Raw genomic sequence first — 24943 nt, forward strand, 5'->3', positions numbered from 1 at the left:
TCAGTTTTGAATTTGGCTGCTTCCACCTTGTTGCTGAGGTCTGGTAGGAGGAACTCCAAGAGTTTGGGAGATACTCTTGTCTTTCTGTTGTTTTGGTATGTCTGTTGTCTTAACAGCCCTTATCAACCAGAAAGAAATTGCAGAGAAAGCCCCGCAGTGCCATGAAGTGGCTTTTTCAGGCACACTCTGAAAATTATGTGTGCAGTTTGGTAATCTAGTAGAAGCAACAAGGAGATAATTCTGCTTGCTCTTTAATTCATTTCAGATGATGTATTGATTAAAAATAGTCAGCTTTTTTTGGTTTGTATGTGTCCAGCTTTTCTGGCCAAACTGGGGCTGACTTTTCTCCAAAGTGGTAGCTTTGAAACATGAGGTGCTTGAATTCCCAGTTAAAGAACAGTTAAATTTACTTGTGTAAAAACATTTTCCTAGTACTGCCTTCATAGAAGACAATGTTAATTGAAACACTGGTCAAAAACATGATATAGACAGCAAACCTAATCTCAAATTAAGTTTAAGTTTGAATTGCCAAGGAATTGAAAACAGCCGATGCTGTAAGTACTGTTGTTTAGAATGTCACATTGCTATTTATGGAAAGTAATTTATTGAAAAAAGCATGGAAATGTTTTGAGATTTTGTTGGGGGAAAAAATCAGAGCAATATTTCACGTTAACCATGGTCAGTTAAGATGTAAAATAAGCAGCTAATGTTTTAGCTCACACTTTATGGAAGCACAGGAAAAGATGTTGGCCACATCACTGGAATTACTTCCTATATTTGCATTTCAGAACTGAAAGTTTAAAAACTGTAATGTACTGCTTGGCCTTTTGTTTTTCTGCAAGGAATAGCATCTTTTGCAGTAGCCTGTCCATTTGTTGCTGGTTTAGTACTGTGTTGTATTATTGGTATTTAAAACTTGTGAAATGGTTGGACTTGATGATCTTTTCCAACCTAAACAATTCTATGATCTTGGAATCTGAAGTCAGTTACCTGAAAAATAAAACTGTGTGGTGTGAAAGCTTACCTGGAATAACCTCAGTGAATGCCTCAGACACACCAAATAAAACTATCATCAGCCTAACTTGTTCAGCTGTTGGACTTGTGCTTTTCTGCTTGAGGTCAGCAGTGTGCTTTTTTTTTTAACAAAAAAAAAAAATCTAGTTTTTTCTTCCAACAAATTAAATTAAAGCACGTGTAAACAACCAATTGTGGTTTATCATCAGTGTTCTGAGTCTGGGTGCTATCACAAGTAATAATGGCTGTCTTTATTGGGGTATACAAGGGAGCAATCTGATAATTAGTTAATTTGTAAGCTTGCAGTATGACTTGAGGGAAGAGATCTGAGATTTTAGGTTGGACAACTCTACTAGCTCTTCAGCTCTTCCTCCTCTGCCCTTAAAAATAGCTTGTGTGATGATGCATCCCCTTCCCCATGGAGGATGGAGGGCAACCAGTTGTCAATCAGTTGGTACAAAACCTAATTAAAAAGTCAACAACCTGCAGAATAAAATAGGTTGCTTAAAGGCAACCTTCTTATAAGGAAGAAATCATACAGAATATGGCAGATATAAACAATGATTATCTTTTTTCATTTGATTTGACCACTAGATGACACCACTGCAAAAGAATACTTCCCTAATGTCTGTGAGCAAGCAATGCCAGAATGCTTTAAGAGAACATAGTGTTTCTAAAATGAACCTACTTGCAGAAGTAGTAGATGAAATTCTCTGTTAGGAAGATTGCTGCATCTGGTCATACATTAGGTATAGGTTAACATCCATTCTCCACTCTGAATATTGATGTTGACCATTGCCAGGTTGTAGGAAACATAAATAATCACAAAACAACCTTGTCTGTAAGTGAAACATCTTTTTTTAACTCACCAATTGTTTGGCTGGTGTCCCAGTGCTTTAGGATTGTTTGTAGTGGATTAACGACTGCATTAGGCCAATTAAAAGATTTGTATACTGTTTTCATCTCTGTAAGTCTTAACTGGGGCACAGGAAGTGTGTTGCTGGTCATGACTATGTATAGCTGATATGGAGTTAGGATGGCAGAAGATGATCCTTGTAAGAGATAAGGTTATAGCTAGTTTTCCAACATTTTCATTCAAACTGACAACAGGGTGTTACTTGCTTATTTATATAGTTGTCTTCTGAGCGCTAGGATAACTTAATGTAAGACCACTGGGTGCTAAAAGGTGAAGTGTCTTCCATGTTTAGATTTTAACGAGTTACAGTGAGTTTAAATTATTTTCTAGTCCACCAGTTTTCCCCTTTGATATATAGGCTTCAAAGCTGAATGGATGCAGAGGCACTGGAGCCAATGTCTATATAATCAAAAAGTTATAGTGTAGTGGGGTTTTTTTGTTTTGTTGTTTTTTGGTTGTGTGGTGGTCTGTTTTTTTTTGTTTGTAGTGGTAAGGCTTAAGCATAAGTTCCTGCATACAAAGAAAGTTTCCTATTTTATTTCACAAAGTGTATTTGAATTCCAGTAGCGAAGTTAGTGTGGTGCATATGAAATAGCATAGCTGACAGTACTGGAGAGTTTACCTATTCATAGAGCAAGTACAGTTTGCATTCTCCCAGCATTGCTGTTTAAGGATCAGTCTGCTCCTGGACTGGAAGAATCATGTTTAAGGAATTCGCTTTCCACTGCCCTGAAGTCCTTTGGGATATATTTGTATTTGTTGACTAATAAATATATTTGTATTTGTTTAATGGAATGATATGAGATGATGATAATCTGGGAGAGAACCTCCAACTCCTTTCTTATAGATTGTTGAACAGCTGTTACAACTATTTTTGGATGCTGCCAATCTCTGTTAGCTCTCATTTCTGTGTGAACTTTCTTCTTTTATAACCACAAATTTAAAGGTACAGGTTTTAGTTGGTTTGTTTTATAATTATATATTTCTTTAAAAATCAGTAAAATACTATGAACCGAAGGCTGGGCAATCAAAATTATGCTTATATTGCTGTTACTGTTAGTGCTGTCCTTAATTCCGCAGGAGACAGCTGATGCAGCTACTGTATATGTAGGGTTCTCTTGTCCTTAGCAAAGGACTGTAACTTGACAGACAAATGAAGATGTTAAAACTCAAAACCAGCAGCTCTTGCTGTAGTTAGGAAGCCATTACTTATGTGAAATTTTGTCTCCTTGTCGTGTGCTTTTGTTTTGTGTATACATTAAATTGTACTAGTTAGCTTAGTAAAAGATGTCATTTATTCCTTCAGATCTTGTCTTGCTTATACCTCGCTGATTACTTTCAAGTGTATGAGAACTGTTAGGGCAGGGATATGAGTTGCTGCACTCTACCTGACATTTACTTCTTAAAAACTTCGTAAAAGCTGACAAAACAGAATGAGGCTGTAGCATTTTGGTGGTACTTGGTACATGCTACTATAGCCTCTTGTATTACTCTTTTTGGGGTTTTCTGTATTCAACTAACTTTACATACTGTTAGAAAAGATGTGCTTTTTTAATTTTGGCATTTGAAAAACTTTGATTTGCACGTCTTTTAAAAACTAGATTTCCTTTTGCTTCTGACTCATTGATCATTGTTTTCTTTATGTTAAAGGTTGGCCTCAAAGTATTGCAATAGTCCTCCACTGCCCCATTTGAAACAGCCTTCTGTGTCCAAGGGATGTTTTTTTGCTTGTTTATTATAAAGCATACAGAGGCACATTTATAACTCATCTGGGCCTTCAAGGGATATTTTTTTTTTAACTTGAAATGAGGACATAGCAGAGTGCCAGACTATTATTTCTATCACAGTAGTTAGCACCAGCCAGATCAAAAGCTGTTGTGCAGAATGCTCAATCTAAGGGCAGTATAGAAGTGGTCTCTCCTCTCACAGCTTGTAACTCCAGCCTTGGTTGGATGGAAAGGCCTACTCAGTGTTTGGGAAGAACTTCTCCATGTAAGTGTAGGTGCCAATAATTGCAGGGTCGAGGTTTCTGCTTGGCATCCTGTGATGGCTGGTTTTGGTCTATCATGTAGTGGAGTGCAGCTTCTCTTTCTCTTCCTCAAATCGTGTTCTGCTTCAGCAGAGGTAGGTGGAGATAACCCGCTTGTCATGCAACTCGTAATAGTTTGTGTGCATGCCTTTGAGTTGCTGAGCTGAATGAAGGAGAAATTTGGCAAGTAAGTTGTACTAGCCTTTGTTCTGGGTTTTCCTGAATCATGCTGGTCTTGGGCAAGACTTGGTACATGCTTCAAACTCGCCAGCACTCCAACTTCCTTGTTAGTTGTGTGATTTCCCTGTAACAGACTTTCCTAGTATCCCAGTGTTCACTTGCCTAGATGTCACTTTTCAGTTAGGAAGGGTAAACTGCTGAAATCACTGGGCTACTCAAGAAATTGTAGTGTCTCAGGGACTCTAAATGAGGGAGGTCTTAGTACTTCTCCTTCCTTCTCTGCTTTAGTCTGTGGCCAGTATTTGCCTCTTGCACATGCTTTAGTTGTCACCAGATCCTTCAGTGCACTGTCTGAAGTAGCTGGTGTGACACGAACTTACCCAGCTTTTGTCGTGTTAATTTGTCTGGGGTTTTTTTTCTTTGTGTGTGTGTGTCAGGTAGTTGAATTCAATTTAATGGCAATCAATATAAAAAGTACTGAGTGCCAGATCTACAAAAGGCAAGCGCTGCACCAAGTATGTGGCTGGAAGGAGGAACGCAAGGGAAGATTTCCCCCTTTGGTGGTGTTGAACTGTTAAGACATCTCTGCATCTCATGGAACAGCAGCCTGAGGCTGCAGGTGCAGTTTGCTTTTGTATACCTTCAGCCTCCTGCTTCCTTACTGTTCTTCTGGAAGTGGCAAGGTTCAGGCTGACCTTTAAAAGTTTTCTGATAGGTGTGTTTAGCTGCTTTTGAAAGCACAGCCTAGAATCATTCTTCTAGAGAGAGAGAGACTGATGGAATTGGGTTTCTGGAGAAACTATGTCCTGTGCCACAGTCTCCAGTCGGTGTCTCTTGCCCTTAGATTGCTGGAATCAGTTATGTTCTTTCACCGGTGCAATTGATAGGCCCTACTCAAAATTCATGGAAATTAGTGGGAGATCTCAAGTGGTTGGGTTTTTTCATTTGAGATATTTGATAATATGCACTGGTATTTTAAAAAAATTACATTGGTAATATCTCCTATGGCTTTGTTTAGAACTTTTGGGTCCTGTGTTGTAGTTCTCTTTCTTCAAACCATCCCCTATTTAATCATACAGGCCATGCACCACTTCTTGGAATGTTTCACATAACATATGAGACCTCAGAGAGCTTGGTTTCTGAGCATAGCAGAAAATAAAGGTCTAAGCATAAAGGCCTTCCTTGAGACAGGTCAGAGGACCTGTACCCTGTTGTTGGTAGCAGCCTGTTGTGCAGAAAGTTTCGCAAAACTGTTAGTTATAGGGTAATCCCCTTGTAGGTTTACTGTTCTAGCTTTTGGCTGTCTGTGTCAGAGCTAGAGTTGCTGGGACGATTGTGTAAAAGTTCATGATGGCTCTGTTCTCAATGTCTGATCCTTTTCCGAATACTTTTGGGATTCACTTTGTGTGGCTGTAAGCTTTTCCGTAATGTTTGTTGTTGTTACTTGAAGAAAGTGTTTCCTGACTGACAGGGATATTAGGATACACATTTGTTTACTTCCTTGGTGCTGTCTTTTTAGACTGAGGTGCCCCCAGTTCTTCCTTCATGGGAAATGGTGAGTGCGCAAGGTATCCTTTTTAGAAAGTATTTCAAGTAGTGTGCTTCATTTGGGTATCTTGCTTCAGCTTTCACCTCTGCTGTTATGATATCTGCCTTATGATACAAAATAAGAGTTGTAATAAGTGAAACTCAGGGAATGATGAGGTTACTGAGAAGAGCAGATCTTCATTCGTGCTAGAAGCAGAGTCTTTGCCTCTCTTAGCCCAGGGAATTGGCTGTGACTAGCCATGACTTGACTGTAGTGGGGCTAAAAAAGGTCTTCATTCGTAGATTATTGGGTTTTTTTAATGCCAGAAGGAATGGTTGCATTGCTTTTAATCTCCTGTCAGTCAGTAATCATTGCATTTCATTGGATTATGCTTTTATTGAGCCAGGTAGTGCGTGTTTCACTTGATTACTTCCCCAAAGATTTCTGGTAATGATTTGAATGAAGAAATGGAGGATGGAGAATCACTTGCTTTCTGTGATAGCTTATTCCGTTAGTTATTCTAAAAAGGGAAAACAAACCCCAGGCAGCTGTATTGGGGATTTTACTACTTACTGAATTGAGTGTGTAGAATACATAATGCCTGTTCTTACAGCAGATGCGATACCCCGTTAATTACAGGGCTGTCTGATGGATAAACAGGTAAATTAAATGTTGGAAAAATACTCGGTAACTAAATATCCGAATCCTTTTGTCCAGGCAGATTGATTCGTGTGTGTGTGTTGGTCTGTTTTTTCAGGGCGTTGGGTGGTGTAGGTTGCGGTGTAGGCGTTGTGTGGCCGTCTCACTGCGATTACAAATACAGTGTGTATGTGCTCCCTCTAGTGGTCTGCAAATAGCAGATAAATCCTCGGTAAACAAGTGTCAGTAGCCCTAATCATTGGTGCTTTTGATTATTTTCCGTTAGAAATTAATTTTAAAGTGGTTTTTTAAATTGATTTGAACTTGTTTCAGATTATGAAATATATTTTCTAGCAAGAATTGGTATACTAAGAAGCCTGTCTTAGCAGGTGATCTTTGTTGGATTTAAACAGCCTAATCACACACATTTTGCCATGCAGTCAGCTCCGTATTATTTAGTATGAAGGGGAGGCTGTGATGTTCTGAATACTGGAAAATGAAGATACTGTAATGACAGTATCTTAGGACTCAGCTGGAGTCTGGGGCTGGGCCAGACCTTAATAAGCCTTGTTGGCCTTGGACTTAGTTTATGAACAGCCATTAGGCTCTGTCGCCATTACATACTTGGGTGCTCTTGGTTCTTTACATGGGGTCTGTTTAGGTTTGCACAGTTAATTAGCTTGGGCTCCACTGGCCAGGAAAATGTGTCTTCCTGCTCCAGACCAGCCAGCTTTGGGAACGAGGGCTGGCTGCACTGGAATGGCAGCTTGCCTGCAGTCAGTGAGTCCATTGGACTCAGACTGCCTCTGCATGCAGGCAGCTGGTGTCCCTGTGGACAATTAAGCATTAGTCATATTGTTTTCTTTAGGAATATATAAGGATGTTAATAAGTTTTTGGGGTTTTTTTAAATTTTCCTTTTTTTTTTGGTTTTCAAATAACATATCCTGTTGGAGCATCCTAGAGCGCTGTTCCTGTTGGAGAGAGACTTGCAGAGGACAGCTATGGGCACTAACTGGGTTACTGGTCCTAGCTAAATTCACAAGTGAATATGGCCTAGGATATTTTGTTCTCAACTTTTCTTCCTGTGCGCCCTAGTTTTTTACTACACACACACACACCCTCCTCAGTGTGTGCAAGTTTTGGATAGTACTGTCTGCTTGCAGAAAGCAGTGTGTGAGAGATATTTTGATATTGTTTCTTTTTTGCCAATGTTCAGTTCAGATAGAAGAACACTTAGAATTTGTCCTAAGAGAAAAGCTGTCGTTACAGTATCTTGGTTTTCCAATATTTGGAACATCACAGCCTCCCCTTCATACAAAATAATACGGAGCTGACTGCATGGCAGAATAGATTTGTTGGGGATTGTTTGTTTGTTTTTCTCTTAGGTGTGATGCCACACTAATACAAGTCCTGTGCTTCATGTATTCTCCAATTTATTCCTTTCAAGTGACAGCATTTGGTGTCCAGAGGAGAGAATTATTATGTGTTCTTTCTCCCCTGACCCTTTGAGCTTTTAATGGTAGTATGTGACAGCATCCATTGACTGCAATAGTTAATTTTCATGAAGCAGACAAGGCTTTAGGAGATCAAACTAAAAAATATGAACCACGGAATTCCAGAAAGGGGTGAAAGTGGTTAAGAACCAGCTACAATACAGTTACCCAGCATGAAGTGTTGATTAATTATACTTTTTAATATGTAGTTAATTCTGCCTTTTATAACTAGCATTCAGGATGGCACAGGGATAGACTTGTTTTGTCAATTGTGTGCATGCCAGATGGAGCGTTAATACGTGTCAGCAGATAAATGGGCCATTATTAAGATTAGATGCATAATGATCATTTCAGCCTTGTTTATTTAGGTCATTGACGGCAGTAGAAGATGATCTCTTATAAGTAAAAATACTTTTGGATCTGAAATTTTTTTTGCTTTTCCTAGACTGCTGTCAAATGTAAAGGGTTTGGTATCTAGTTAACTTAATATATTACTTTAACTTATTAGTTTACTTAAGTGGGAAATGAGAAAAAAAATTGACAACCACAAATAATTCTACCAGTGAGTTCATTTAGTGAATGTAGTGAATAGAGTCCTTAGTAGTGAAGCTGGTAGCTGCGTAAGCAGATTAATTTGTTTATTAGATAGAACTCATGAAATTAGTATTTTACCTTCTATTTCAGCGCAATGTGCTTAGGTATTTACTTATTTAGTAGGCAATACAATGTTCAGTTATAGATGTATTCTTAAAATAACATCAGCTACAACTTTAGACTCCAGGCGCTAGTGAAAGACTTTGACTATAATAAATGTCTGTGTTTTTTTCAGGTTGCCATGTAAGATTTTGGAAGTCATAGCTCCAGCGCATCACAACGGAATGGCAAACGGCCATGGTAGCGGTGCTGACGGAGACACAATTGTCATCAGTGACAGTGACGACTCAGAAACGCACAATAGCTCTGCACAAAATGGGTAAATGATACTTTTACAGTATAAAGCATTTGGGCTGAGTGGAAATGAAACTAAAGCAGACATGGCAGGGTCTGACCGAAACAAATGATTTGTATGGATTGTGAGTGTTCAGCCAGCTGAAGGTGACAAGCTGAATATTCACAGGTGCCAGTTACGCTATGTGTAAACCACCAGAGAACTGTGTGTTATGAGAAATGGAGTACCTACAGAATAATCATTGTTAATCTGTTTGGAATGACAGTGTTTCTGTTGAGAGATGGTGGAAGAGCAGGTATGCCTATCATTAGTCCTCTCTCTGCTGCAGAACCTGTGCTGCTATAGCTTGGAAAAGGCAGTCATATTCTGCATTTCTACAGTCTGGTACTACTTAGCATGATGTATTACTTCCATCATGGGACTCTGAGTTGAGAATGTTTTATAAGAGGACAAGCTCTTACAGGAACTCTCTGAAAAGTCGTTCTAGAGACATAATGTGTTTGTGTCCAAAATATAAAAATATACAAAGCTTTCTCATTGTGCCATGTGTCCATATAAATACATAGCATTGTATTTTATGGATTTGATTATGGTTTTAGGTGCGGTGAAATGTGTGTGTCTTGGTCTTAAGGAACTGTCTATAGGCTGGAGTAGCTTAATAATGTTGAATAAGAGAGCTTCTTGGCTATAATTGTGGTATTTAATTTGGAATATCCCTTTACCAACCAGTAACTGAGCTTATATATGCAGCTTATCTTAGCAGTATAATGAGAAGACAGATTTCTGTGCTTCACAAGCACAATGCTGATGGAAGAAAAGGTTTTGAAGATGGCCTGAATTTTGTATCTAGCAACATACAGGCTTTATGTGAACTGTTACTGAGTTGGAGATGTCACGTGGATGCAGAAGTTATTCTCATTGACTGCTTCATGAGATCTCCCATGTCCTGACATGCCTTCAATAACTAGGGTGGAGCTCCTCACTTGGCTAAGAAAAGAACAGGGGATAAATAATTTCTACAGTTCTCTGCTGTCTTTTGAAGGCAACGTCCAAGTTCTTCATGGAGAGTTCCTACATCTTTGAGAAAACAAACGCATTTTCTGTGTACGATGAGGCATATGGCATTTGAAAGGAGGTTATTCCTGGAATTATGCAAGTATGCACAAAGCTTGACTGTGGGATTGATCCTTTTATATTGCTGTCACTTCCATGTATGCAGAGCTGGTAGTAAGACTGAATCTTACACTCCCAGTCTGTGTTTTTTCCCAGCTGATTACTTATTTTGACAATGCAGAGAAGGGAGGGAAAATAATTTCTTTCTCTTAGAGAGATCTTGTGAGAATATAAAAATTTTTGAAGCACTGTTCTAGAGCATACCTAACTAAAACTTATGCTTGAATTGCAAACCTCTTACAGCTTTAAAATGCTTACTGAAAGTTTCAAGTCAGTCTTTTTATAGCAAGTGCAAGAGTGTAATACCATTTTGGTTAGTTTCTGGATGTATTCTGGGTATATGCAAACTTGGAAAGTATTACTTGCGGTACCTGTAAAACCTATCTGAAAGTAGAGCATTTTAATCATTTTTTTGTATTTTGGCATCTAAGATTCTTTATAGCCTTACTCATAACAATAAGAAACCCCACTGAACCGAATGACATTGTTTTGCAGCCCTAATCCTTCAGGGACTATATTTTGTTGTTTATGGAGAAACTTGAATGTGGAGAGTATGGATGTTATTCACCTTGGGACCAATGTCAAGTTGATATGCACAGAACTGCAGTTCTGCCTCCGTCTGCACACAAATCTCCAGGTTTTGAGACCCAGCCTTTGTGCAAAGCTGTAGTGCCGTTAAACAATGGTACAGCAGATGCTCAGTGTGCTTGTGAGAGAGGGGGAGGGGAGCACAGCACAGATTGATGGGCCATCTGCAAATATTTTTCCTAAAGAATCTGTAAGGCTAGAGAATCTTAACTGAAAATAGATGTCATTAGAGATCCCAACCTTTCTCTGACCCTACTCCTGTCTGTGTGAGGCAGAAATAGCCACGCGTTCTGTACAAGTGTTCCTGCTGACCTTTTTTATTGTATTCTGCAGTAAAAGCTGAGGTGGTACAGGGAGAAGGAGGCCAGCACACTCTTGCTCCTGCACTCCCTCAGAAAAACAGGCTGCCTTGTATAAGGCCTGGGTTACAACGTAAAAGGTAGCAATCTTCTGAGATCTTAAATTGTTGATGCTATGCCCTGGGACCCTCTGGTACTGGAGGATAGTGGTCATCATAGAACAGCAGTGTGCTAGACTTAGGGATTTGCACTAGCACTCAGCAGCAGATTGAAGATTGAGGGGCTTCTACTGCCAAATATATACAATATTAGCTGCAACTTAATTAATGGCATTCCTTCTGCCAGGGCTATGTGTAATGTGAACTATCAATGCTAGAAAAATTTTTTTGGGCTTGTTGGCTGGTTTGTGGCAGTAAATTTGGGTGCTTATTCAGTGTGAAGTATCATCTTTATTTTGGGGAAGGATTGATTGTTTCTGCAAATTTTGGGATGCAAGCAGAGCTAATAAAGCTTTTGGAAACAATGCCAGTAATACCTTACCATCCATATTTTTTGCTATCTTCAACCTAATTTTCTGCCTGTAGTTGGAGAAGAAATTATGAACAGGATATGTCAGAAAGTGTGGTCGTAGCTTGTCCTTAAAGCTATACTGTATGTTCAGTAGAACAAATCTTTCCTCATCTTTAATTCTTCTCTTTTGTTCTCTTCTTTCTTCCCCTCTCATCCCTCCGTCCCCTGAAGGTAATAACAATGATGGTAGGTCTTAGTCTACTTTGTATTGTAAGGAAAGACCAAAGTCCCGGATCAAAGGCAGCCTAAAATCTTCATCAAAAGGCTCAAAGTCAGGATTTTGTTGCAAAGTGCCATTGTCTTGTCCCTACAGCAGTATAACCAGTATGCTGTCAACAGTCTTGAGGTTGCTGTGTTTCCCTGTTGAAGTTCTAGATTGCAGAAAACATTTGCGGCTCCAAATGGGCAGTTTTAATTGTTTAGTATAGAGTAGCTTGTCAGTGGCCACCTTCAAAGGTGTGAAGAGGCCAGCTTTTCTATCAGGGTCAATATACCGACAGGTGACCTCTGAGTAAGGCTTGCACTGGAGCATGAGGCCAGAAGTGATTGTGTTACTTGGCTAGTATTCTTCAAGGGAGCTTTTTTCATTGCCAAACTTAGTCAAAGAGAAGAAGAAGCCACCGTCTCTTTTCTTGAAAAGCGGTACAGCATTCATTTTAGATGCATTCCTGATCCTCTTACCCTCGGTATTTTTTGTGAGATTTTTCTAGTTCTATTAGTCCCACAAGATATAAGTAGTTCCAGCAAGACTCAGACTAGATAGTTGTATCCTGGACAAGGTAACTCAAAAGGACACGATCTCAGAAGTTTTTCGGTAAAGCTACCTGAAGACCTTGTTGTCTGAATATAACACAGCAGGACTGTAAGCAGAAATTTATATCCAGGTCATGTGGTCACCATCTTGAAGTAATTGAAGGGCTGATGGAAGTAGTGTCTGTTGATGGTTCAGAATAACGTCGTTCAAAAAAATGCAAGACTCCGTCAGGTGCTAGGCACGTTTACCTGAGTGCAGTAGCAAGCAGTACAATATGGGTGAGTCAGTTCCAGTTTTCATCTGTTACAAGGTATTTTATATTCTTTCCTCTGGATCTGGGGTTCCGTTAGGGCTGTCCTGTGAAGGCTTGCTGTAGGAGATCTCTGCTGCACAATGGGTCTAACCTTTGCTAACTCTTCTGTGTTTTATATAATGCTTTATAAAGTGAAACATAAAAATTTACTACTTTTATGCCAAAGCAACTAGATAATGATATAATTTTTCAAGCCTTCTATGTGTACCAAATGACCTTTTTCTTCCTTTTCTGCACTAAGCAAAATTTTTAATTTAAATTTGGATTTATAGGGGAAGATTTCAGTAATATATTAACTTGGTTTCTGAGTTTCCAGTGAGTATCTTAAACAGAAGAAACTTCGTATGTTTGGAAATTAGATTGGGGCTATTACATGTGCTCCAGTGAAGGTGAGAGAAAGGTTTACTCAAACTGAAAAGTAAAGGTTAATGACAGAGGAGTGGATCATTTGATTATTCTTTGGACCCTGCTTTTAATTACAGACAGTATTGGAGCTTAGAATCTATTCAGAACGTATAAATAAGCTATCTGTGACCTTCTTCAGCTTGTTAGACTAAAGGGCTGGAAACACAGGGGTGTATGGTGAGGGAACAAGTCTGATTTGATACAGTGCAGAAATTCCTAGTGACAACCTTTATTACTTTAGCTTTCCTACCCCGAGACTGAAGATGAACATGGAAGACCAAGTCATGGTATGACCAAAACACAAAGCTGCTTTTAACAAACTTAAAATTGTAGGCAGAGATGTTAAAGTCTTTCCAGTGGGTATATGAATTCCTTTATCAAGTTTCTCTGTTTTGCTAATGTAATAAAAAGAACCCCACCCAGCTAGTCACATTTTTTTAATTAGTCTGAGTGACTCAGCTTGATACTTTAACTTGGATAGCATCATACAATGCAGAAAGTATATATATATATCATAGTGCATATCTGTAAGTCCAGTAGCTGTGTTGCTGTTTCCAAGTCTAAATCTTCTTTTCTGTCCCCTCATTTCTTTAACTACGTTGTAGGTAATTGTAAACTATTAATCATTGTAAACTATTTTTCTTCAGGAATTATTCTCATCTAAAATGACACTAACTGTGGATAAGTACTGTTTCTTTTACGCTTCACTTGTATTTGTTAATGTATGTATTATCGGACATCTGAACGGTGCATTTCTTATGGACTTCTATTTCACAGAGTTAGTAGGAAAAAATAAGAACCGGAGCAAATTTCACAGTCAGCAACCTTGCAAAGTACAGTCACTACATCTTGTGTGTGTTTTTCATAGGAGCAAAGAATAACAAGTGGTGTATTGATTTACTTTGTTCTGTCTCGGACTCCACCTTCAAGCATCGTGTAAATGCCAGAACGACTGACAATGATGATGAAAAAGTTATGAGTGAACTAGGAGATTTAGAGCTATGCATTTCATCTTCCCCTACTGATGAAACAAGACGACGGTTGAATTTTTTTCTGATAAAGCAATATAGCTTTTGATTACAAATTACCACTCTAGGAGAAGTTCTGTTGTTTAATAGCAAAATGCAACATTATTTAAAGAAAGTGTCGGTAGTTTAACTCTGTTCATGAACCCTGTCCAAAAATACACCACACTATTTAAAGTATATTGTCTGTAGCAGAAAGCCTCTCTTTTGTTTTTTAAAGGAGTTTTGGTAGCACACCAGACCTGGGTGGTTGTTCTCCTAGGAAAAGGTGTAAGAAAACAGTTACTGCTATGTTAAAATGGAAGAAATATTTGCTGTGGGGGGAAAAAAAATAATCTAGTTCTCTGTAGCTGATAGCTGTAAAAGGAAAGTACACTTTGGGAGGGAAGAACCCAGGTAACTCGATAAGCATTTATTTTAAAGTGTAGGTGCATTGCCTTACGATTCCTGTTATTTTAAGAATGTTGTTGGTGAAGATGCTCTTTCTAAACTGATAGTTGAAAGATATTCTGCCTGTCTTTTATTCATTTTGAGATGTGATCTGTAGCTCTGTGGCTACTATTTTTATTCATTCTATTTAACTTTTTTTACTCCATCCTCATCATATTTTCTCCTTTTTTCCTGCCTTCCTGTTGCCATCACTAGTACTGAGTATTAAGGTGATGTTTTTCTGAGGGAGAGAGATGTATCGTACTTGTCTCCCTCTTTGTTCTTCCTTCCCTTCTCATCTCCCATCTCCCTGCTAATAAAACCAACAGCCTTGATCCCTTGGAATTAGCTTTGATGCAGATTTAAATCTAGTGGCGGAAGATTTGGCAGAAGTTAATGGGTTCTCTTTGGTCCAATGGAAGTTACAGCCTGTATTAAGTATGGCTGGATATTTTCAAGAGGTCCATTGTGTATGCCTATAAATACATTAAGCATGTACAGTATAAGACTGTTTTGTGAATGCAGTTAACTCTTAAATTTTAAAAAAATTTTCAGGGAGAAGAAAGCCATAATTGATCCTTCTTTGTTCAAATACAAAGTCCAACCTGTTAAAGAACTGTATGAGACCGTTATCGTTAAAGCATCTCAACTAAGGTAAAAATGTGTATATGAAAGGTAAAATTGTACTTCATAACTGTGTGAGTCACTGTAAGATGTTTTTGATGTAAAATGACATTTTAAAATAGCAGAACTACTAATGAGAGGCACTGGAGCAAGATGCTGTATGCGGCAGGCTTTCTGTAGCGAGGGTTCCAAGCCTTACTACTGTTAACACAGATAACTCCTTACAAGTCTCTGCTTTCATTGGCATGCAGGTGAGACCTGCTGTTGCTTCTGATACCTGTGCCTACTGCTGTGACTGATGGAGTAGGTGGAAAAAAAGTTTGGGAACCCTATTCTATAATATTAATGAACTATTGGCATTGTGAGTGCTCCCTCTGTGTGGCAGCATTGCTGGTTTGAAAAGTTGGAGCAGACATTGGCAGTCAAACTGCTTGACTGCTTTAAAATGGAAAGCTGCAAAGAATTTTTGCTTCTTAAATAATGTAACTTTGTCTTGAATTTAGTTAAAACTTTTTTTTTTAGAGTAGATTTTGCATCAAAACTTCTTAAACTGGATACTTTGGGGAAAAAAAACACAACCCTTCAGTGATTTCAAGTCATTTAGTTCCAGCATGAATGGAGATTAGATTTTTCATTAACTACTCTTAGTCATTTTCTTCTTCCCATGAAGTGGTGCAGGTTCCCTGGGATGCCAGGAAGCATTTAGGGCCCACTGTCCTGCAGCGAGGAGTGCTGCAGCCTGACCAATCAGTGTGTGAATTCACCCCTCTCGCTTGTTCAGTGCCTTACCTCCCCATTTAGAGACGTGAATGCTGCTTTCCTGCTGTCCTTGTTTGCTTGTTTGTTTTTACCCTTCTCTGAAACAATCAGATTTCAGTTTTGTTCGGGGATTTTAAAAGCTACTGTGATAGAAAGGAACGTTTGGAGGATTTAGTGAGGATGAATAGGTTGTGGAGTTTGTGTGTGTATAGAAGAGGGCATACCAGGATCTTCAACACAAAAAATACAGGTGCATAAAACGACCGTTGGGGTTTCTTGTTCATAAGGAAACTTTTAATTGAATTGAGATTGCAAAGAACAGCTGCTCATTACAGTAGTAAGGGTGTAACTTACAACTGAGAAAATGGTCGAATCATATGATCTGTTACATGTGTTCTTGCACATATTGTCAGCTGTACTTAATTATTAAATATGTTAGTTGATAATGCTACCTTTCTTTCCTGATACAGCCGGAGGAAACATCTCTTTTCTCGTGATAGACTTAAACTTTTTCTGAAACAACACTGTGAACCACATGATGGAGTCATTAAAACTAAGGTAAATAAGAAGGAATAATTTGTGGGATAGAATTACTGACCCTACTCAGTCTTTTTTTTGCTGCTTTTTACTAGCTGCTCGGAGCTTCTTTTAAACTACTTGAAGATTAGCTTTTTGTAAGTATAGTATATTGAGTTAGTATTCGACTTTTCCAAAACAAAATGATGAATACTGCAACTTTTTCTTGTAAAAATAAGATTTTGTTAATTTGTAAACAAAATGGTAGTTTTTCTGTACGTGAAGCAGAATTAAATTCACTGAATTTCCCTTTAGCTACCAGTTTACAGAAGTCCCCAAAACAAAAATGGGAGCTTTTACCTAGAAAAATGTTAAAAATATACTGTGTTTTAATAATTGCTTAGTCTAATGCGAGTTGTTTTCATTCTTGAAGGTGTGTAGCTGGTATTTCAAAGACAAACTATTTTGTTTTGGTACAGTAAGTTAATATTATTCAGTTGTAATGCTTTTAGCTGGAAAATATTTTACTGTAGATTGAATTCAGTATCCTGTTCGTAAGTGGAACAGAGGTACTGAAGAGTTCATGTGGCTAGAATGGGCTTTTGATGAGGCCGTAGATGTTGAATATGTTTGTTTTTTTTTTTTTTCATCTTATGTGGAAAGATATGGTGATACTTCGTACAAGTTCAGACTAAAGTTCACATCTTAATCTGTGCAGGATAACTGAGAATTTCTGTTTCCTTGTGCTGAAGGAATTGAGCAGCTTTTCCCACACTGACCAAGTGGGCAGCAATTTCCCCTGCCTTGCTGTGCTGCAGGAAATCCTTGACTCTTCCACTGCCTGTTGCAGTCTTGACCCTGAAATCCTGCTTATCTTCATCTTGTTTTCAGAAAGTAGTGTGCTTGTTTATTATATTTTGTGTGTAAGGGGAATCCTGGTACAGCTGTGTAAAGGCTCTGAGAGAGGACAGTCTGGTCTCTGGAAGTTGTGGAAAATGACAAAGACAACTAATATCTCTATAAGTTCGTAACTTTCAAGTTTGTCTCTTTTAAAGAAATAGAAGAAAATAGAGCTGAAAGGGATAAACCACCTCCTTCCTTGGGCTTGTTAGCAATCATACCCTTGATGTGATGCGTGACACATGGGTCCAGTGTTTATTAGCAATGCGTCCTGGTACCTCAGGAAGATTGTTACAGTCTGTATATGCGTGCGTTGTCATTGTCTCTTTGGACTTTTTGTGGAGTGTCTCCTTGTTCCCTTGCTGATTGCATTTCAGTGGTTGTGTGAATATGTCCTGTTTGGGGTGTCTCCTTTGCATCCTCACCTGTATCACCTGGTAGGGCAGGCTTCCTTAAGTCACCAGACTGAGAGAGTCAACTTGCAAAGAAACTTTGACAATTCAGAATGAGAAAAGTCACAAATTTTCTCCTCTTCCAAAAGTGCTTAAATATGATAGAGAATTATATGATTCTTCAGTAAATTAATTTTCTGACTGACTTTCTGCCAAAAGTCCTTCTCGGCACATTTCACCAACTTGCTAGGAAGACTGTGTCCAGCTGTGTTTGCTAAAAGGCATCTAAAGAAATAAAATCTTGCCAAATGAGACCAAATTCTATTTTCAGATGTGTGACTTAGAGTATTTCAGAGTTCTCCTAAGCCAACCAGTTGTGGATGTACTTACTTTTATTGTCTTTTGTGAATTAATGATTAATTAGCTTATATTTATGAAGAGATAAGAATTTCACAATGAATATCTGTTTTCATCTTTCTTACTAAGGCAACATCAATTGCAAAATATAATCTAGCAGAACAAAATTTCTCCTACTTCTTTCCTGATGAGCCACCCACGTTTATCTTCAGTCCTGCAAGCAGACGGCGAGGGAGACCTCCAAAGAGGGCATCTACTAGTCTTGTAAGTAATAACATTTCTAATTTCAGATAAAGGCACATCAGTGTAGTCTTCTGTTTTCACTGAACTTTCAGAACAGTTGGAACACATAGTTGATGTGCTTTTTTTTTTTTCCTTAAGGATGAATTGGGGTATATTACATAACTATAAAGCAATCTAACAGCAATTAAGCTGGTAAAAGGGACCATACTTGATATGTTATCTTCCTATTTTTATCTATCTTATTTCTGTGATCCCACCAAGAAACTAGCTTTTTATTGTGTTGTGAAGGCATGCTTGTCCCTTCTGGGAATGATTAATAAATAACTTGCTGAAAAACTTTTTGATCTGTGCTCTTAGATATAATTACGTCACTTGCCCTCAGATACAGTTATATCATTTGCCTCTATTTAAACACAGCAAAGCTTAGTGCTCTAAACTACTTCATTTAAAAAGAAAACTGGAAGAAAAAGGTTTGTTTTTTCTACACCACACCACTGCTCAAAAATATTAGGCAGGATCTCTGAGTAATTACTATGTTTGTGGGAAACCCTTATAGCCTGTTTTTATTATTGTTTTAGGGAACAGTTGAAAAATTGGGACTATCTATTGCTGGTCATTTCATCATAGATATTATGTTCTTTTTTTTTTCTTTTCTTTTTTCCCCTCCGTCTCCAAATTGTGTATCAGGAGGATGATGTTACTACTAAACAAAATACCCAAGGAAGCAAAAGTAAAGTAGCAAAGGAAAAGACAAGGTTCCAGAAGCAAAAAGAAGATATGCAGGCTATGGGTAAGTTGAAGTTTAGTCCTGTTGACTAGTAGAACCAGTTTTTGCAGGTCTGAGTGCAGGCCATAATTAGAGTATTTTTGGGGTTGTACCTTTCAAAAGGAAAAGGTAATAAGAGTGCCCTGCCACCGCTGTACTGCAAAGTGCTCCTTTCAGTGGTTAGAACGGTTGTTTTCTCTTTATTTTTTCTTATTTTAAACTGGGGAAATATAGGAAGCTTGCAGTCCAGCTGTGTTGATTTCTCTTGGATAAGTAAAATCAAAATACATTTTTGCAGAAGTTTGGAGTGTAGGGTTATATTTAAATTTTACCAGCTGAAGGTATATCAGAACAAACATTTAACACAAATCAATCTATTGTATGATGGAAATCTGTAAATGGAAAAACTACCTCAAAACTTAAGAGAACTGCAATGCTTTCTAAACTGGTAATAATACCTAAGGAAATCTTGGGTCTTTCTGAAGATCTCTGTGTGTAGATATTTAGGGTACATCTAAATGTTCTGCAAGATTACTTACAGTATGTTTAACAAATTTTTCTAATTAAAAGAGAACAAATTACTTAAGAGGTCTTTATTTTTGATTGATTGAATTATTTTGGCTTAGTTTTGACCTGTTTCTGATCTATTTAAACTTGATTTCAAATGAAGTAAGGCAACCCACATGCCTTTTGTATGGGTTTAACTAGGTATGTTGTTGCTTCTTTTGAGGAGGCAAAGCTCAGACAAGGGTTGTAAGCACTGATAAGGAAAGGCTTTCATCTGTGGGAACATTTCAGTGAACTTTTGGTTTCTACCTCATTTCTATTATCGTAGAATGTTTGGGGATGGCAGGGACATCTGGAAATTACCTAGTCCAACATGTGCTTAAATAACTGCAAAGTTGTCTGAGGCTGCTAAGAACCTTTTCCTCCTAGGACATGGGGACACTGGAGTTTAACAGGCTCCATTGAACTTTTGTGTCCACTTTTCTGCACAACTAGCATTTATTTATGTGCTGGAAATTATGGCGCAGAACAAGGCAACAGAAGCTTTGATGTTGATCAGCTTCCTTTCTTGTGTGGTGTTAACTACAGCCTTTAGAAGGCTAGTTAAAACACATTATGGCTTAATTCTATCTTTGTGTTATCTTATTGCTCCCCAAAACCCAATGCCCTTGAAACATACAGTTACAAACAATGGAAGAACAATCAGCCTTGAGATAAGCTGTGTGACATGGAGATCCAAATGTGTTTATATTTTCTGCCACCTCATTAAAAAGCTGTCACAATGTGTTGATATTCAGAGTTTGTAAATGCTTTCTGTTCTTTCTGTTGAGGGGACAAAATGATGGTGAATGCATCAAATAAGTAAGAGTAACAATAAAAAAATACGGTGATGTCACACTTGTTCTGTGTGCTTGTTTGTGGCCCAGTGTTTGCCCATGATGATAAACTTTTTTAAAGATGCAGTTCTTTAATTTAATACCAGCAACATGTTATACTAGTTGTTTGAAAAGTATGATCCCATCCATATGACACTTAAAATTATACTCTCAAATATACTAATTAATGTAATCCAGTATGAATTTTACCTGTAAATAACGTTTGTTTAAATTGTCAATTACTGACTTTTGGAAAATCTCTTATGAAGAGCTGCAATAGTACTTTACTAATGATGTGAAAAGGTAGCAAAATACCAAGTACCTTGAAAAATCAACTTTCTCAGTATGTAGAATACTGGAGATCAGCTTCACTGCTTTTGTTTGCTGGGTGAGAGGCATTGCTGATATGTGTAGTAGCTATCTGTAAAAGCAATCTAGCCCATTTTCTGAATTTTATAGGAAATCGTAATCAAAATCTTTGAGTGCTATTCACTTGGTAATAAAAGTAAGGATCTTTTTTTCATTTTCTGCAGTTGTGATTCTAGCTTTCTTGTTTATTCAATTGAAATGGTAAGCCCCCGACCCCCTTCTATTTGTTAGCCTGTGTGTGGGTTGGCAGACATTGTCTGTCCACAGAAACTGGAACTCTGTATCCTGCTGTTTCTCTGCAGACAACTACAAAGAAATCTGGAACTCCTCAGGCAATAACATTTATTATCAATTAAAGTTCAGCTTAAACTGTGTAACAGAAGTAAAACTTGCACAAAACCCAATGAAATACTAAGTAGGTTTCCAATGTATTGACTTTTCTGTAATTCAGTAATAATTAAATATTTAAAGATCACTTACTTAAAGGCTTTTACTTCTACAAATATTTCATGATTATATGCCACACCTAGTTGTGACATGCTTTTATTAAGCAGTCATTATTAAATCTGTTGCTGTAATTATATGTGGTTGGAAGCAGTTCTCATCTTTGTATGTCACTTGATAGAAGCCAATAAACAAGTAATAAACATCTGTATACTCATAAAAACAGAGAAATCTGACTTTATTACAGTGATGACAACCTAATAAAACATGTATAATACTTAGGCTTAAAATTCTGATACTCTAAAGAACTTTCAAGTGATTGAATTTCTGGTTGGCATAGAAGCAATTCAGTCTTCATAACAATATCTTTTTCATATGGTAATTATAAAAAGATCAGTCTATTTAGCACAGTTTTCTTTCACAAAAAATTAATTTTATTTAAAATGACTTAGTTTTGTTTGTTTTTTCCTTTGTAGCTTTTGAAAAGGCTAAATTAAAACGAGAGAAGGCAAATGCTATAGAAGCCAAGAAAAAGGAGAAAGAAGATAAGGAAAAAAAGAGAGAAGAATTAAAGAAGATTGTGGAAGAAGAAAGAATGAAGAAGAAAGAAGAGAAAGAGAGACTCAAGATAGAAAAGGAAAAAGTAATGCATTTGCAGTATAGGGTTTCGTATAAATGGCTTTCTAGTTTACTTGTTTCTTAGTTGCTGTCTGCTTCAAGTTATTTTCCATTAACTGTTTTCATTCATAGAAATGCACTTTAGAAGAATAGGTAGTTAGTTACAGGGTATGATTATGGAATTGTATTTCTGGATAACGTTCTCTATATTATAATTTTAGTTCACAAAAAGTTCACTTTGAACTTACTTCTGAGGTAATGTGGTGGGTTTGGGGGTTTTTAGGTTTTTTTGTTTGTTTCTTTTTCCCAAAAATGCATGACAGTATTTGATTCGATAGTTGTCTTCTACTGAAGTGTTAAAGACGGTGTACTGCATCAGATTCACAGCATGTTAAATGGTTCTGGGTTTCCTGGTGGCTTCTCTTTGGATGGAAATTGCTAAATAACTTTTTGTCACTTTGATTTTATTCCAGTGTATTTTAGCACATCCACATCCACTATCTGTTTTGATGATCATCTTTTGTGGCTACCTTCATAAATACTCTTATTTTTAGATATTTTTTTCCTTGGCAACTTCCATTTAAAAAAACCACCACAACAAACAGAAAAAAGTGTCTAATCCAACAAAGTATCACCACAGTTTACTTCTAAACAATGTTGCCAATATCATCTAGTAATTTTTGTTTTGTACAAGATTATTTCATTCTAATAAGTATGTTTTATTTTTCAGTGTGATTGAAATAGGAAGTGGTGCAGTTCTAGAAAATAGAACAGGGTGATCTGACCATATCTTATATACAATTGTCACACCCTTTTTCAGGAAAGAGAGAAGCTGCGTGAAGAAAAAAGAAAATATGTGGAATACCTTAAACAATGGAGTAAACCTAGAGAAGACATGGAATGTGATGACCTTAAGGTATGGTTGAATTTGGACTAGTTCATGCTCTTAGTTTACAGGGTCGCCAAGCTAGGTTCCCTAACGCAGAGACAGATCTAGATCTGATCTAAATGCTAGGGGTTGTGATCGCCTGCGGTCATGTAATACTTCCCAGTGGTGATGCTAATAGGAACATCTGCATCTGCATTTTTTCACTCTCTAGAAAAACTTCACAGGCTGTTCGCAGTCTTAATGTGGAACAGATGTCTTTTTAAAGCACAGGCCTCACTGAATAGAGGGTATTGAGTATGCCTGAATTTTCTGTTAAATATGCAAGATGAGCTCACCTAGAATAAACCTGAGTTACTTAAAAGATCTGAGTACTGAGGAAACCAAATTTTTGGCTGCAAAAGGTAGAACGGACATTAGCTGCTTACTCCCTGTGGCATTCTTTTGATTTAAACTCTAGCAGTATCCTTGCTTAATGAGCATCTATCTTCCTGGATGATCCTGGAAACCTACAGAAATTAACTAGAGTTTACCTCCCAAAGAACGTAAATATTCTGAACAGCAATATAATGTGGCTGTACATAATGGAAGATTGTCTAGTGTTATACACTTATGTACACCTTATTATGATTGATTTTGGCAGGGGATAGTGAAAGAAGGCAAAATTGTCAGAAACACAAGGATGTGGGTTTATTTGAGGTACACTGAAACATGACAGACTCAAAGAGGACAAGCAGGAATAGAGGAGAGCGTTAAATGAATTGAAATGATAGCACCAGTTGGGAGGAATATGAGAATTGAATGTATTTGCAAGGAGAGCTGTATAGGCCATTGAAGATAGGAGTGAGAACTTAGCTGTGTATAGAAAGAGGGAAGAAACTCAAGAAAGGGAAGAGCATTGTCAAAACAAGAGGAAGCTAAGCAAAACAGTGCTGCTGTGTTTCAGCTGGAAAAGAAAAAGGGGAGGGGGAAGTGGTATCATCACTACAGTGAAAATTACCAAGAATATGAATAAAGACGAGTTTAGGTGAGGACTGCTTTTTAAAAGATGCCTTTAGAGGAAATGCATGAAATAACTTACTCTTTTCTTCTGAAAGCATAATATTTGGCATTCTTGTTAATGTGTTTGAACTACTGCCTTTGCGGTAAGGAGCCATCTTTCTCAAAATTGTTTGACTCCGCTATGAAACATGAAATGAAAGCAAATATTGAAGAGTTACATCAAGATACTAATTTGAAAGTCAAACTCAGTGTTAGATAGTGTCATCTGTGATTTGGAGGTGGTGTCTCTGTTAAGTGGTCTTGTTACATAGTTAGATCAGCTCCCCGTAACATGTCTTACAGCTATCATAACTGCCTTACCAATGCAAAAAACCAAATACCTGAGCGCTCACTCATTAGACGTGATCTTGCATATCCTAATATTAGATGGGTGTGTGTGAATGTGTTGGGGTTTTGTTTGCTTGTCTTAGCAAGCAATAATGAGTAACTTTTAAAAAATATGTTTATTTTTGCTTGTCTGGACAGTTCCAGCTTAAATTCAAAGCTCTTGTGAAATAATACAGGTTTAAAGGAAAAATCCTGACAATTGGTGGAACAAAGATACAAAATCATTCAACTTCATGAACATAAATAAACTTACCTAAAAAGACATGTCCAAGTTGTGTGCTTTTCCATTTTTAAAGTTAGTACTGCTGCAGTTACTACCATGAGAACTGATCGTGTCTTGCAGAACTATTTTCAGTAAAATGTAAAGAAACCAAATAGATGTACTCCTTAGAATCACAGACTGTTTGGTTTTAATCACTTGTGTACTCTGTAGAGACCAAATACAGTGTTAAGTTGTCCCATTTGTATTGCAGGAACTTCCTGTTCCAATGCCAGTGAAGACAAGACTTCCCCCTGAGATCTTTGGTGATGCTCTGATGGTTTTGGAGTTTTTATATGCTTTTGGAGAACTTTTTGATCTTCAAGATGAATTTCCTGAAGGAGTGACTTTAGGCAAGTTGTCATTTATGTGGCAAGGGGCCTCAATTTTGTGATGTCCCTTGTCCTAACAAACATCTTAAGTGCACCCAAGTACCAGTGTTACAAAATTTTCTGTGCAGCTTTAATATGTCAGTACTTACAAGTGCATATAAATCCAGTTTTCTTAGTCAACTCCTGCAGTGTTTATAAAATCAAAATTAATTTCAATGTAGAAGCTGTTAATCTGTTTGTTAAAATGTCTACTTGTACTTCACTGTTGCAGTTATATAGTAAATAACGTTCTTTTGTCAGCACTCTCTCTGATACAATCACCTTAGGAATATTTGCAGTAAATTATGGAAAAGTAACTTGATTATAATACCTGAAGGGAAAAAAAATGTTTTCATTCTTCAG

At 37.5% G+C, this 24943-nt stretch overlaps 1 protein-coding gene across 1 annotated transcript in view; it reads left to right on the top strand.

The window, feature by feature from the left end:
* BAZ1A (bromodomain adjacent to zinc finger domain 1A) overlaps positions 1 to 24943 on the top strand; it is a 65261-nt gene that overhangs the window by 11694 nt on the left and 28624 nt on the right. The window contains exons 4-11 of the mRNA XM_055797768.1: positions 8630 to 8773; positions 14861 to 14959; positions 16159 to 16246; positions 17983 to 18117; positions 18784 to 18886; positions 21534 to 21700; positions 22496 to 22591; positions 24424 to 24562. Coding sequence (XP_055653743.1) covers positions 8630 to 8773; positions 14861 to 14959; positions 16159 to 16246; positions 17983 to 18117; positions 18784 to 18886; positions 21534 to 21700; positions 22496 to 22591; positions 24424 to 24562 — 971 coding nt within the window. The remainder of the gene's footprint in view (positions 1 to 8629; positions 8774 to 14860; positions 14960 to 16158; positions 16247 to 17982; positions 18118 to 18783; positions 18887 to 21533; positions 21701 to 22495; positions 22592 to 24423; positions 24563 to 24943) is intronic.

The sequence above is a fragment of the Falco peregrinus genome, chromosome 1 (assembly GCF_023634155.1).
Source record: "Falco peregrinus isolate bFalPer1 chromosome 1, bFalPer1.pri, whole genome shotgun sequence".
In the NCBI taxonomy this organism is placed as follows: Eukaryota; Metazoa; Chordata; class Aves; order Falconiformes; family Falconidae; genus Falco; species Falco peregrinus.